General features: G+C 50.3%; 1 protein-coding gene across 3 annotated transcripts in view; it reads left to right on the top strand.

Annotated features, from left to right (window-relative positions):
- Window positions 1–12,812, top strand: part of NECTIN2 (nectin cell adhesion molecule 2) — an 83,041-nt gene that overhangs the window by 48,532 nt on the left and 21,697 nt on the right. For 2 of the 3 annotated variants that reach the window (XM_035117524.2, XM_035117521.2), the window contains exons 3-5: window positions 183–476; window positions 1,723–1,840; window positions 4,575–4,723. In XM_035117524.2, the coding sequence (XP_034973415.2) occupies window positions 183–476; window positions 1,723–1,840; window positions 4,575–4,723 (561 nt within the window). Of the gene's footprint in view, window positions 1–182; window positions 477–1,722; window positions 1,841–4,574; window positions 4,724–5,886; window positions 7,580–12,812 lie in introns of those variants that run through there. The other variant, XM_035117523.2, reaches the window with a different exon arrangement.

Below are 12,812 nucleotides of genomic sequence, written 5' to 3'. Positions count from 1 at the left end.
GAGAAGATTTGATCCCTGACATGCTAGCTTTCTATGTGGAGGGAAGTTTTTCCCCCTCCCCCAGGACACCAGGGAGTTTCAAACACATGCACTCAGATTTCTTTCTCCCCGCAATTCAAAAGTAGCACAGTCCAGACCCCCCCTCCACTCTGTTTCACCCCCAACCTCTGCCTCTCTTCCAGCCAAGCCCACAAACACTGCAGAAGCCCAGGAGGTCAAGGCTAGCAACCTCGAACTCCCTGTGGCCGTCTGCACCTCCGCCAGCGGGAAGCCGCCAGCCCGCATCACGTGGCAGTCGGGGCTGAAGGGCAACGCCACCGTCTCGGAGGTGACCAACGCGGATGGCACGGTCACCGTCACCAGCTACTACCGCATGGTGCCCACCAAGGAAGCCAACGGGCAGCACATCACCTGCATTGTGGAGCACAAGACACAACCACAGCCAGAAGCTCTTCCAGTGGTGCTTTCAATATTGTGTGAGTGGTGCGGCCTGGCTTTGGGGTTGGAGGTGGCTGGGGTCGCGAGGTGGGCCCCTGCAGAGGAAAACGCTGCTCAGAGAGCCCAGGAGATGTTGACTACACACACACACACACACACACACACACACACACACACACACACACACCTTTCATTTAAAGGCCGTTCTCCATCCCCTTCCATCAATACCCCTGGGAACTGCAGTTTAAGGGGTTTGGGAATTGTAGCTCTTGTGAGGGGTAACCTATAGTTCCCAGGGTTCTTTTTTCTGGAGGGGGTGCAGAATGTGCTTTAAATGTTTGGTTTGTACACAGCCTTTGCTTTTCTGCTCTTATTTCCTGACCCTGGAAAAACTTACAACCCTATACTTTTAGTGGCCTGGGATGTGGAGGAGAAGGGGAATGAGGATTGGTCTTTGAATGCTGGTTTGAACGATCTCAGAAATTATTTTTGTTATTACAGTGGTACCTCTACTTACGAATAACTCTACTTACGAATGGAGCTCCGTCCGCCATCTTGGATGCGGTTTAGATAGGATTTTTTCTACTTACGAATTTTTAGATAGGATTTTTTCTACTTACGAATTTTTTCTCCCAATGCATTCCTATGGGATTCGACTTACAATTTTTTTCTACTTACAAATGTGTGTTTGGAACGCATTAAATTCGTAAGTAGAGGTACCACTGTATTCGCTACCACCCTGAGATGGGGGGTGGGAGGGATGGGGGAGCAGTTGAAGTAAGGCATCGCTTTGCAAGCTGTGGGAAACTAGGATGCCTGGGTTCCATCTCTAGCTTTGGGTAGCGGTGTGTGCCTAGTGGTTGGAGCACAAGTTTGGAGGCATGTTGAAGGCGGGAGGGGAATGATACCTGGAGGTTGTGCTTTATATCCCACCTTTTCTTCCCAAGCTGCCCAGAGCGGCAAACCCACAGGCGATGAAATCATTTAAAACACCCAAAGGCAATTCTGATGCAGAAGCAGAATGGGAAAGAACTATAGCTAATAAAAGGCTCTTTGGGAGGTGAAAAAACTGAGAAAAGGACCCGGGGAGATAGCAGATGCTGTTCCCGGCTGTAGGGGAGGGAAAGCAAAGAGGAAAGTGCTTGCGGGAAAATATGGAGTTTGTGGGATATTCACAAGAAGGCAATTTTGGCAGGGGGAGAAAGAAGAAGCAGGGGGTTGTGCGTCTTCTCAGTGCCCGCCGCCAAGAAAGACGGGAGTATCCTATCCGGTTTCTCCTTGCAGATCCTCCTGAGGTCACCATAGAGGGATATGACGACAACTGGTATTTGAGCCGCAACGAGGCCATGCTCAAGTGCACCGCCAAGGGGAACCCTCTGCCCACCGAGTTCACCTGGAGCACGTGAGTCTGAAACCTCTTTCTTTCTTTCTCTCTCCCACCCACCGCCAGCCAGTACACATGGCCCGCCCCTCAAGTGTGCCCTTCCACGGACGCATTCACCTGAAGCTGGCTAATTAGGACTTCTGCACTTTGATGAGCTTTGAAGTGCATCCCTGCACATTCTCAGGAGTGGTGCTGATGCAAGGCTTTTCCATGTGCCGCAGTTCCTGATTTCAAGAGGGAGGACCTGCACTGAGTGACCTTATGTTCTCCCTGCACTATTTGGGACATCTGCCCGGGAGGGTCATCTCAGCTCCCCAGATGTTTTGAACCACATGTTTTGAGTCCCACCCAGCACAACCATCAGCAGGTTGGGGGACGAAGAGAGTTGTAATCCAATGCACCTGGCTAGAGAAGGCTTCTTTAGAAGATGCCCAGTGAGTGTTGGCTTCCCGCCCTCCTCCCAGGCTTTACTTGTGTGTCCATGAGAACTAGAAACTTGCTGCTTTTGTTTTTCAATGCAAGATGCTCCTGGCAATTACATCTACAGTGGTAGCCTGGTTCTCAAGCTTAATCCGTTCTGGAATTCCGTTCCAAAACCAAAGTGTTCCAAAACGAAGGCACGCTTTCCCATAGAAAGTAATGCAAAATGGATTAATGCGTTCCTTTTAATCCTTTTGAAAACAACCCCTAAAACAGCAATTTAGCATGAATTTTACTCTCTAATGAGACCATCAATGCATACAATGAAAGCAATAAACAATGTACTGCAGTCACACTATCACTCAATCAGTAGCTGAACTGGGTTCCACACAGTCACAAACACAAAAAGAGCCGCAAAAACAAAAACGCAAAATAAATTGCAAAAACAGACAGACCTCAGTGTAACACTCAAAACGGAAACGTGGCACTCAAAATGGAGCATGTTTGGTTTCCAAAATAAGTTCGCAAACTGGAACACTTACTTCTGGGTTTGCAGTGTTTGGATTCCAAGGTGTTTGAGTACCAAGGCGTTTGAGAACCAAGGTACCACTGTATTTTATGATAGGCCAGGCCTGAATAGCTTGTGACCCACTAAGCAAAACACAGCCATGAATGGAAGCCTGTTGTTGGCCTTGAGAGACAATGGAGTGCGCCTCTGGGGGTGAAGTCTTAACTGCTGCATTTGCAGCACCGACGTGACCTCCCTGGGGCACAAACCTGGGCAGTGTGTCTGGAGGTCCTGGGCTGCCTAGATGACAAGACCCCACTCTTGGCCTTTTTGATGTGGTCCAAAGGAAGGCAGAGCAATACATTTTGCACCGGCTTGGCTACAAGAGTTGCTGGAAGGAGGTGTGCAAGGCGCCATCCAACCGTCTTAGGGACTCCACTCCAGATTTGTGTAGGGTTTACTTCTCAGCCTTTTCTTCTCCCAAAGATATCCCACAAGGCAGCAGAGGTTTAGGATCAGAGTTTTCCTTCTTTTAGATGAACTTACCTTCCCAGGTTGATAAGCCCCATCTGCCCCTAGGAAGATTATTATTATTATTACTATTATTATTATTAATTTGAAAAACCACCAGGGGTTTTCTGCCTGCCTCGGGCTGCAAGAAGACAAAAACATTTTCAAAACGTGTGGGATTGGTGGCTTTCATTCAGCTCAGTGGGTTGAACGTTGCACAGTCTGCTGCAAAGAACTCGCAGGCTGTGTTAAGCCTCTTCCTCCAGCCTGTGGGAGACGGCTTCCCCTTTCGGCACAGAATGAGGCTGAGCCGGTTCTTCTGGCTCTCCAAAGGAAAAACATCCTCCTCAGATGACTCTGGCTATGGGCAGGGGAGGGCCAGGAAAACAGGGCTCCCAAGTTCTGCATGACCTTCTGTAGAGCACCTTGGGACGAGGGGATAAAAGCAGAGAAGCATTGCAAAGAGGAGGGGGCATAAGTTTGTGGTTTAGTCCAAGGCCATACACATGGCATGACATGCATTGGAAAAAGGGTATCCTGTTTTGTACTGATAAGATAGTGTAAACAGTGAGTGCCAAATTAAGCTCAAAGTGGCACCAGGAAAAAGTTTGCTCATGTGTCTTCAGCTTACATGCAGTCCTAATATAAAACGATATAAACCTTTATAGCAGGGATGAGGAGCCTGTGGTATTATCCACATTTTTGTACTCCCACAAGCCCCAGGGCAGTGCAGCCATTGGTCAAGGCTGATGGGAGTTGTAGTCCAGCAATATCTGGAGCTCTGCAGGGTCTTCATCCATCTTCTCCGGGATGATTTCCTATGGTAGCTATCTAATAGGCCCTTTTTCTTTTTCCCTATACCATGCATTCAGACCGTCCTAGACTAGTTTCTCTGCCTTGGGTCTCCAGCTGTTTGTGGACTACAACTCCCATCATCCTCGACCACTGGTTCTGCTAGCTAGGGTTGATGGGAGTTGTAGTCCAACAACAGCTGGAGACCCAAGGTTAAGAAACACTTATGTATAGTATGAAATTCAAAGCATTCTCTTCTTTCTTTCTTTTTAAAAAAGAAAAGTTTCTGATTGTCGTGGCTTGTGGAGAAAAGCTCACACAGCAGCGGAATACATTTATTATCATTATCGCTATCACTATCATTTATTAAATTTGTATACTGCTGTATACCCACAGGTGTCTTGCATCCTTCAATGCAAAAGACACGGCATGTGTAATGGGTTCTTACAAGGGACCCATTATTCTGTTTCCCAGATTCTGTTTCCTAGCTAAGTCTTCTCTCTCTCAATTGCTCCCATTCAGGGCCAATGGGCCACTCCCAAAGACTGTGGAGGTCCAGGGCGACAAACTCTTGGTGCGCAACGTGGATGCTTCAGTGAACACCACTTTTAGATGCCAGGCCACCAATCGCGTGGGACAGGTTTCGACAGACCAAGTCATCTTTGTCCGAGGTAAGAATTGTGGGGAGTCGATGCTCTTGGGTATGCATGAAGCTTTTGGGTGAAAAGACTTGGATCTGGTGGCCTGGTATTTTGCGCATATGGGGAATCTTGCTGCCTTTAAAAAAAAACTGCTTGGAGGACCAGCTGTTTGTATATAACATGTGCTTCCTTCTCTGGGCTGAGAGCTGAAACGCTTTAGAACTTGCACGTGATTACTGGGCTGCACCATTTTCAGTTCGAGATGGAGGATGCGATGTTTAGAGTGCTTCTGTTATCCTCTCTCCCCCCTGCCCCCCAAAAAAATCCTTGTATACATGATACTAACATGTCAGGGAGAAATCTTTAGACTAGGGGTGGGGAACCTGAATCTCCCTCCAGAGATGCATTTAGGGGAGTGCAAGGGACAGGGAGACACCAAATTTGCTGAAATTTGAGATGTTGTTGGACTGCAGCTCCTATCATGGCCATGCTGGGTGGAGCTGAACAGAACTGGAAGTCCCAAATCGGGGCCTCCACACCATATGACGTCCTTCTCCTGGTATTGTAAATGGTTTTATACGTGCTCATGTCTTGGGAATGCAGCAAGCCCGCAACTTACGTGCATTTAAGCCATGTGCATTCAGCCCAAAAACAGAGGATGGAAAGAGGAGTCTGGGTTCCAAGGAAAATGACTGGCAATCCCACCCAGGGTTGAGCCTACGCGATTTTGGCTTTAGGTGCGATCCGCGGAACTTTAACTCCTGTGTAAGTTGCGGGCTTACTGTGCATGTACCGAGAGCCGAATGCATTGTGGAAACGGGAAAGCAAGGACTGCCACGGGGCCTAATCAACTGGGTGCATTGCGGGTGTAAGTTGTGGCACAGGCTGTGCCCTCCGGCTGGGTGTGTTTTAGGTACAGAGGCGACATGCTGGGCCACGTCATGCTTGAGCAGGCCTGCATGGAAGAAGCACTCCCTGGACCCTCTAATGTCCCAATTCTCCCCGGACAGCAAGGGGGCTCCTTTGCAGGAAGACCCTTCCAAATGGATAGGGGAGGTGGGGGTCCCTGAGACCCCGCCCGTGTGCTCTTCCACGGCTCCACCTGCAGCTCTGCCCCTTCCCCAGCGCTGGCAAAGTCTAGTGATGCACTTTTCTCTGAGTGACCACCCCCCCGTCTTCCTTTCTTTACTCAGACCAGCCGGCGAAGAGGCAGAGCAGCAGCGCTGGAGCCTTGGCCGGGTCCATCGTGGGGGGGATCCTAGCCCTGGCTCTCCTGGGAGCCATAGTCTTCTTTGTTCTGCGTCGCCACCGCCACCAGGGCACCAAAGGCTCTTACGACCCCAAGACCCGGGTCTTTGGCAACGGGACAGCTCCTCCCCCAGCCCGGGACTTCACCGAACTTGACCGGCCCCTCAAATCTGCCCCAGGGAGGGGGCAGGAGGACGATGACGACTACGACGAGGAAGATGAACGCGAGGAGCGCCACCCGCCCTACGGCTACCCGTCCCACCGTCTGGAGGGCGACGAGGAGCAGTACGACCAGTTGGGCCCCATGTTGCGGCTCAGCTCTCCCCACCACGGCTACGACTTCGACGACATGGAGTCCCAGCACGATGGCTCCATCATATCCAAGACAGCTGTCTACGTGTGAGCCCGGCCTCAGCGGCGTCCCCAGGAGGATGCCGGGAAGAGAACGTTGGCCTTCCCAAAAGACATGCTTAAGAGAGACACTACAAAGTTTTGGTTTTTGTTTTAATTTATGGGCCCTGCGTGGCCAGACTCTGTTGGTGGGGCAGTGAAGCCTCCCTCCGAGAGGCGAGGCAGCCGCAAGACACGTCCCGGGGGGAGTTTTGTCGGAGCCCCATGAAGTTGGGGTTTGCCGAAAAGGGGAAACTTGTTTTTGCTTTCTTTTTTAACAAAGGGGGGGACGGGGACAGGACACTCTTTACCATGAAGATGTCTCTCTTCTTCGACCACCAGGAAACATTTTGCGTGCTGCTGCCTTAAGAGGATTCAACTTCTTCCTTTTTTTGTAGTACGTGTTCCAGGAGATACAGAGCTGACTGTAAAAACTGGGCGTGGGGCAGCTTGGGAAGGAAATGCAGCTAGCTTCTCCTGGCTCTGGCAAAAAGGACCTTTGGGCTCGGCATGCCCTAGGTTCTGGCAATCTTTAATCTCTCTCTCCCCCGAATGGCGCACTCTGGTTTCTTTTTGGTGCTCTTAACCGGGTGGTCTTGGCTGGTGCTGAATTCCCCCCCCCCCGACTGGTGCTTGGGAGGAAAAGACCAGGCTCCTGTCTAAAAATTCTGTCTCCTCCTTGCCCTTCTCTGCACATCCTCCACCCTGCCTGTCTCAACAGGTATACAAGGCCTGCCTGCTCTTCGGATCTCACCCCCCTTCTTTGCATCAGGGAACAAGGCCAGGGTGGGGGGAAGGCGAGAGGGGGCACAGCACCACTTGCACTGCCAGCCCCTGGGCCTTGCTTTATTCCAAAAGACTGGCTTATCTGTTTGCCGGGGGTCTGTCCATCCCCCAGTTCGGCCTGCCCCATGTCGTCGTCCCCCTCAAACTCCCCTGGATCGTTCACCATCATTGTGCGCGTTGTTTTCGGTGGGGTGGGGGTTCCTGTGGAATTGTTTGGAGGCTCAGGGGATGGGTCCCTCTTCCCTTCTCTTCTGCACTACCCCCATGCTGTGCCTTAATGAGGACCAGCAGGTTTTCCCCTCCTTCATACATACCCACAAGTCTCTGTAAATACCCCCCCCCCCGCCTTTGTGAAAAAGGCACAGAGTTATTTTCGTACTTTGGTTTTTTTTTCGTGTGTGTCCCCCCCAGTGGGCTCTGTCTCCGCTTTTGAGTGTAATTAAAAGATGTATCAAAACCTAACTCTCCTTGCCTTCCTGTTTTGGGGTTTATCTGACAAGGGGAGGTTTGGGGGTTGATGGCGGTGAGGAACCCCTTACGTTGCTGAAGCAGAAGGGATCCTTGCCACGGTGACACCAAATCCCTCGCCTTCTCGTGGCCGCATGAATATTTAAAGCCACCTTGCTTGGTATAAAATTAATTGCAAGCGAAATGTCCTAGAGACTCGGGCTGAGCGACTGGGCTCTCTCCTCTGAGAGGGAGAGGAAGTCCCCATTGGGGAAAGGAAGTTTCACGTAGCCGAATTTGATCCGCAGAAGAAAGAAAAATGTTGGCCTTCTCCGAAACCCCATCCCATGGATTCTTCTTTATTGTGAAGTGCTGTCTATTGCGTTTACTTTTTAAAATAAAAGGTAGCAGGAAGACAAGGTACTTCCTGATATATTTTCAAAGGAAGAGCAGAGTGGGAGGCACAAACTGTTTGTTGTACTGTGAGCAAACTTCCCAAATGCAGCCATATAAAAGTGGTTCAGGTCCGTAGCCTCTCTGGATGCTGTCGGACTCCAACTCCCATCATCCCTAGCGAGCACGGCCTTTGGTCAGGAATGATGGGAGTTGTAGTCTAGGTTGGAGGGAGGGGTGTCCCTGCTCTAAATGGTTCCCGCAGATGAATTTCTACATGTTTTCCTACTTACTGGATTTATATTCTGCCGTTTCACCAAGACGGTTTACAGTTTCTGAGTTCTCCCACCCAAATAACCCTGTCTCCCAGCCCCTCTTTTTTTACCACAGGGCAGAATGGTGTCTGTTGGCCCTACGGGATGGCACAGGCTTGACTGGAATAGGTCCTGGCGGTGTGTCTGTCTGCCTGTTGTTGTTATTATCAATAATAATACTCATTAATAATGTTGAATGTCAGTATGGTTGGCAAAGTTGCTGGCACCGGTGGCCTATTTCGGCCTTCCATTAATCGACACTTTCCCCCTCTTCCTCCCTGAATTCGGTCAAAGAATCTCACTGCCTAGGCCTCACGGCTCTGAGGAGAAAAGAGAATTGCATCAGGAGCTCTGCTTGTTGTTCTTTTGTAAGCAGCTATGCCCCTTCAGCTAGGAAAGGTACGTTACGGTGCTATAAATAAAAAAAATAGTTTCCTTAGTGTGCATGGGCTTTGCACCTCCTCACTCTTATTGCACTGTTAAAACCAGCCTCCCAAATACCTCCCCATTGTTTTGGACGGGGCGAGGGTGTTCCTTGGCAGCAGGTGCCTGCTGTTTAGAACCGGTCTGATCTGTCGCCCTTTTTTTGCACGTCTCCATGACCACCTGTCTGCCCCAGGAGGGAGATCGGGTTTCCTTCAAAGCAGGAACAGCAGGTATGGCCCAGGTGCTGTTTTGGAGAAACCGAGGGCAGTTTACGGTGCCTTGCACTGTATACAGGCATCTGTGACTGCAGGTGCAGGCAGTGAAAAGACTGCTTTGAATACAGGCCACAGCGATGGTAGCATTCACTTCTGGGGCAGGATTTCTACGTTAAAAAGAAAAAGAAAAAAAGACCCTGCCAATGTTTTCCCCACAGCAGCCTGGTGCATTGAAATATGAGCTGTGAATTTTTCTCGGTCACTTTATCCCCATGCCAGGAAAAAGCCTCACCAGCTAAACATCTGTGGCTGCCAATAAAGGAACAGGAGGCTGTGCCAATGAATAAAAAACAACAACAACACAACAACAACTTATTGATGTAATGATTTTCTACAGTTCTGTGGGGAAGTGAGCTAAAATTTTATCTTTGTAAGCAGCTTGGGTTATTTTTTCCCCTCACAAAGAGTTCAGTTTAATACAAGCGCCGCCACTGAAGTGATTTTCTTCCTTTTTTTTCAAAGGAACATACATGTGTTTTTCTCACGTGAAATATTTCAGTGGAAGCTAAAATGCCAGTAAAGACCAACACAGATTTCCAAACCCCCGCTTTAACTATCATTTCAGGGAGAAAATGAGTTGGAAGTCAGGTGAAAGCAGGAGTAAATCTTCTCCTGGACTGCTTGCAGGGTTTCTTTTTGTTGCCAGAGTTGGGCCTGATCTACCCCTTCCCGGCATTCTTCTGCCCAACTACAGAGAGAACAGCTTTCTCTGAACGGGCTGAGGAGAGTTTTGTGACACACCCACATTCCTTGGCACGATCTCAGACAGGAGGGGGGGGGCTGCTCCTGGTGTTATTGGGCTCCAGCTCCACAATCAGTCCCAGGCAGGGATGGCCAAGCCAGTGGTCCAGGATGAGGTGCAGCCATCAAGCAACATCTCTACTAAGAGGAAGCTCATTCTCACAAGTGTGGATCCTTTAAATAACAGTGGCAGGGTCTCTGCAAAAGAGAGGAGGAGTGGCAGGCTAAGGTAACCCCAAGGTTTGCAGAAGTACAAAAATGTTAAGGATGTGTGGAGGGAAACGCACTGAAACCACAGCTCGATTAGGAATGTGTTAAAATGGAGTGTCCTGAAAATAGGCATGGCCAGCCAGCCAAAAATCCATAACAGGAGTGCTCCCTGCTGCAACATTTTGTTGTGGTTGTCTACTCAGGTACATAAAGCATGGAAGGACAGCACGGGAATGAGGCATGGCCTTGTGGAGTGAATGCTTAACCCTACTTCCTTCTCCATGTGTACCGTACATTCACAGCGCCTATGATACAAGCAGGGCTGAGGGGTCCATGACACCCCAGGTTAATTCTCTTGGCAAGGGAGGTCTTAAGCTCAAAAGGAAGAGCTTTGCCGGACTGGATTTAAAGCCCCACCCAGCCTTAGAAGCCTGCTTCCCAACAGTGACCAGGCAGAGCTCACAAGCAAGGCATGAAAGCAACCAACACCCCTCTGTTGTCAAGACGCCAGCCCTCTTGTTGTCATCTGCCTCTGAACCACAGAGGTCCTGTTTATCTGGCAGGCCTAGCGGTGGTTGACAGGCCTGTCTTTCCTGATTTCGGGCCTGGTTTGCACTGCATGGCACACCGAACCTTGACTTAGCTCGGCTTGGCACATCAGTAAAGAAAAGCTTAAAGCAGCTGGAAGCTGCTCTCCTGGAGCTGCACAGTCTCGATAACCCTCAGTTTGGCTTAGGCCAGGGGTCCCCAAACTACGGCCCCCGGGCCGGATGCGGCCCAATCGGCCTTCCAATCCGGCCCGCGACGACCCCCGCCGCCCGCTGCCGCCGCCCGCTCTCACGGCGCGCGGCGCAGCGGCGATCTGAAAAATCGGCAAAAAATCGCCGAAAATCGCTTGTGCGCATGCGTACGGGCCTCTCCCGACCCGGAAGAGGTCATTTCTGGTGCACTTCCGGGTCGGGGGAGGCCCATACGCATGCGCACAAGCGATTTCCGCCGATTTTTTTTCCGCCCGTGTGCGTGTGCGCATGCGCACGGGCGCGCACTCCCCCGCCCTCCGGCCCGCTGCGCGCGCACTCCCCTGCAGTCCGGCCCACCGCGCGGTCGGCGCGGCGGGCACCGGCCCGCCGCTCGGTAAGTCTGGGGACCCCTGGCTTAGGCTGTCATGCAAACCGTTGTCGAACCTAGCCTTTATTGTTGGACTACAACTCCCATCAGTCCCCAGTCAGCAGGTGCTGGGCAGGGTGCTGATGGGACTTGAAGTCCAACCAAGTCTGGTTGGCAAAGGTTGGTCTACTGGTACCTTGAGTGTTTCCCAAACTTGGGCCTCCAGCTGTTTTTTTTTGGGGGGGGACGACTACAACTCCCATCTTCCCTAGCTAGCAAGACCACTGGTCGGGGATGATGGGAATTGTAGTCCAAAATCTGCTGGAAACACTGGCCTAAAAGATAGAGAATCTATGACTAGATATTGCTGGACTACAATTCCCATCATCCCTGACAACTGGGTCCTGCTGTCTGGGGCTGGTGGCAGTTGAACTCAAGAAACATCTGGAGGGCCATAGGTTCCCATCCTGGGGCCTAACCCTTTCTCAACCCCATTCTTAAAAAAAAGAACTGAGGTAGAAGGTGCCATCACATCACGTTCTGGCAGCAAATCTCATATTACGTGTTGTGCCTGACTTTTGTCTATCCAGAGCCAATGGGAGAGTCTCTCATATATAGCACAGTAGGAAATAGTGGCTTTTAGCAAGTTGGGCCCCTGAACTTGTTGTAGGTTTGACAGCCCAAATACTTGCACTTCCTAGGATTCTGGCAACTTTATTTCCCTCCAAGCCGCCTCCTTGAACTTGTAACTCTGCTCTCTCTCTCTCTTCTCTGGATACCTTGTTCAAAAGCAGCAGAGCTGTTCGCTGCTCTGCATTTGAAAAATAAATCAAAGCACTGGGCTTTTAATGTATGCATCCCGATAGATGCAAACTTTCTTACTTTGCGTGAATGCTCATATAGCATACTTCGTTCTCAATCTGATATTTGTGAGGGATGTCAGTGATTTATTTTTTTAAAAAATCTGCCAAGCAGAAACACTCACGGGGTGTGTGAATCACAGCCAGGGAGGGATGTTTCTTGGGGAGAAACTTGAGGGCCACATAGAGAAGACAAGAAGGTTGCATTTGACTCGGTTGCCTAGGATTCCCCACCCCTGGTGTGGCTCTGCCAATCTCGTAACACCAGGATGTGTATGATTGACACACCCAGGGAGAGCCCTGACACTTAGAAAAAGGAGAGGCTGGGGAAGTTTTCTGAAATTTCGCTTCCCCTGTCACTTCCCTATAAATCTTTATTTCACCCTTCAGCGGAGCGTGGCTGTTGGACACCTGCCATTGGCCTCGTTTTCACTCACCTGCAAGCCCGGCGCTTCATCTGCAAGCGGCTTGCACGGTGGTTACGAGCGTGAGCTATGAGCCCTTGGTTTCAAACAGATGAGTTTTGCCACACGTTCACAGGCCCAGCCTTTGTGAAGGCTCGAACTGTCTTCTTGGCCATGTCTGTAACACATTGCTGGAGCCACCATAAAGGCTCGTTGAAGCACTTGGAGGCAAATGCTAAATGTGCGATAGAAATGAAATGTTGGGGTTCGAACTTCATGGGAGGTGCTAGTCTAGGGGTGGGCAACCTCTGGCCCTCCAGAGGTTGGTGGATCCCCCACTCCCATTACCCTTGAATGTTGGCCAAGTTGACTGAAGTACTATAGGTTCTCTGCTGTGTAATCTTCATTGTTAGCCCATGTTGTGTGGGAAAGGGGGTCCCTAGCAGGTTACTCCACATGCAGTAATAATACTATTAATTTGCACTTGTTCAGAACCACCCTCAAACAGCTGTTTCAAA

The sequence above is a fragment of the Zootoca vivipara genome, chromosome 6, assembly GCF_963506605.1.
Source record: "Zootoca vivipara chromosome 6, rZooViv1.1, whole genome shotgun sequence".
In the NCBI taxonomy this organism is placed as follows: Eukaryota; Metazoa; Chordata; class Lepidosauria; order Squamata; family Lacertidae; genus Zootoca; species Zootoca vivipara.
The sequence above is the reverse complement of the archived record's forward strand: the minus strand, read 5'-3'. Positions and strand labels throughout refer to the sequence as shown.